This window comes from Penaeus monodon, chromosome 15, assembly GCF_015228065.2.
Source record: "Penaeus monodon isolate SGIC_2016 chromosome 15, NSTDA_Pmon_1, whole genome shotgun sequence".
NCBI classification, from domain to species: Eukaryota; Metazoa; Arthropoda; class Malacostraca; order Decapoda; family Penaeidae; genus Penaeus; species Penaeus monodon.
This window is the reverse complement of record NC_051400.1, coordinates 4,203,109-4,203,822: the sequence shown is the minus strand read 5'-3', so window position 1 is coordinate 4,203,822 and position 714 is coordinate 4,203,109. Positions and strand designations below refer to the sequence as shown.

At 37.1% G+C, this 714-nt stretch overlaps 1 protein-coding gene across 1 annotated transcript in view; it reads left to right on the top strand.

The window, feature by feature from the left end:
* Positions 1 to 479: 479 nt before the first annotated feature.
* Positions 480 to 714, top strand: part of LOC119581699 — an 8,732-nt gene continuing 8,497 nt past the window's right edge. Inside the window, exon 1 of the mRNA XM_037929820.1 lies at positions 480 to 651. Within this exon, the coding sequence (XP_037785748.1) occupies positions 495 to 651 (157 nt within the window). The 5' untranslated portion in view covers positions 480 to 494. The remainder of the gene's footprint in view (positions 652 to 714) is intronic.

Below are 714 nucleotides of genomic sequence, written 5' to 3'. Positions count from 1 at the left end.
TGTTTATATATTTAACATGAATTGTCTTGTTTCTTTCATGAATCTCTTTAGTTTCCCTATTCCGGTTATGTAAAAGGAACAAAATAGTTATACATCTATGTAAACTAAAACCATAATTTTGTGATGGACCTGCAATTGCATTTACAAAGGACACCTCTTACTATTAGAAAGATATCCGTTGGTGTGTTCAATATATGTTCATATATTGAACAATTAGTTGTTAGGTCAATAGAATGGACTATTATGATTATCTATGGACCAGGCATAGTATAGTAAGAATAGAGAACAGAACGAAAGACGTGAAAATTCGGAACAGAAGGGGATCCTTTATACACAGAAGTGGACATGACTGTCTTCATAGCGGTTCTTGGCATTAATTATGATGACCTTTTACATGCTACTCACAAATCCTCGAGGAAGTCTCTGCAAATATAGTTTGACAAGCATTGTACATAAGTTTCTGCTGACAATGGCGGAAAAAAAAGAGTTGCTGAATGGGATTATTACAAACGCACTCTCAAAGAAGTTGTGACGTCATAGTCTCTGAGCCAATCACGATTCTCGACTCGGACCCTCGCAACCAATCGCAGCGTTCGAGGCGTTGCTGCCCAGGAAAGCCAAGTTGCATTTTGAAATCATCACTATCGCAAGGTATTTTGACCTCTTGTTAGATTATTGAGTCTCTTAGGTCCTATTACCTGATGGAAAAAGATT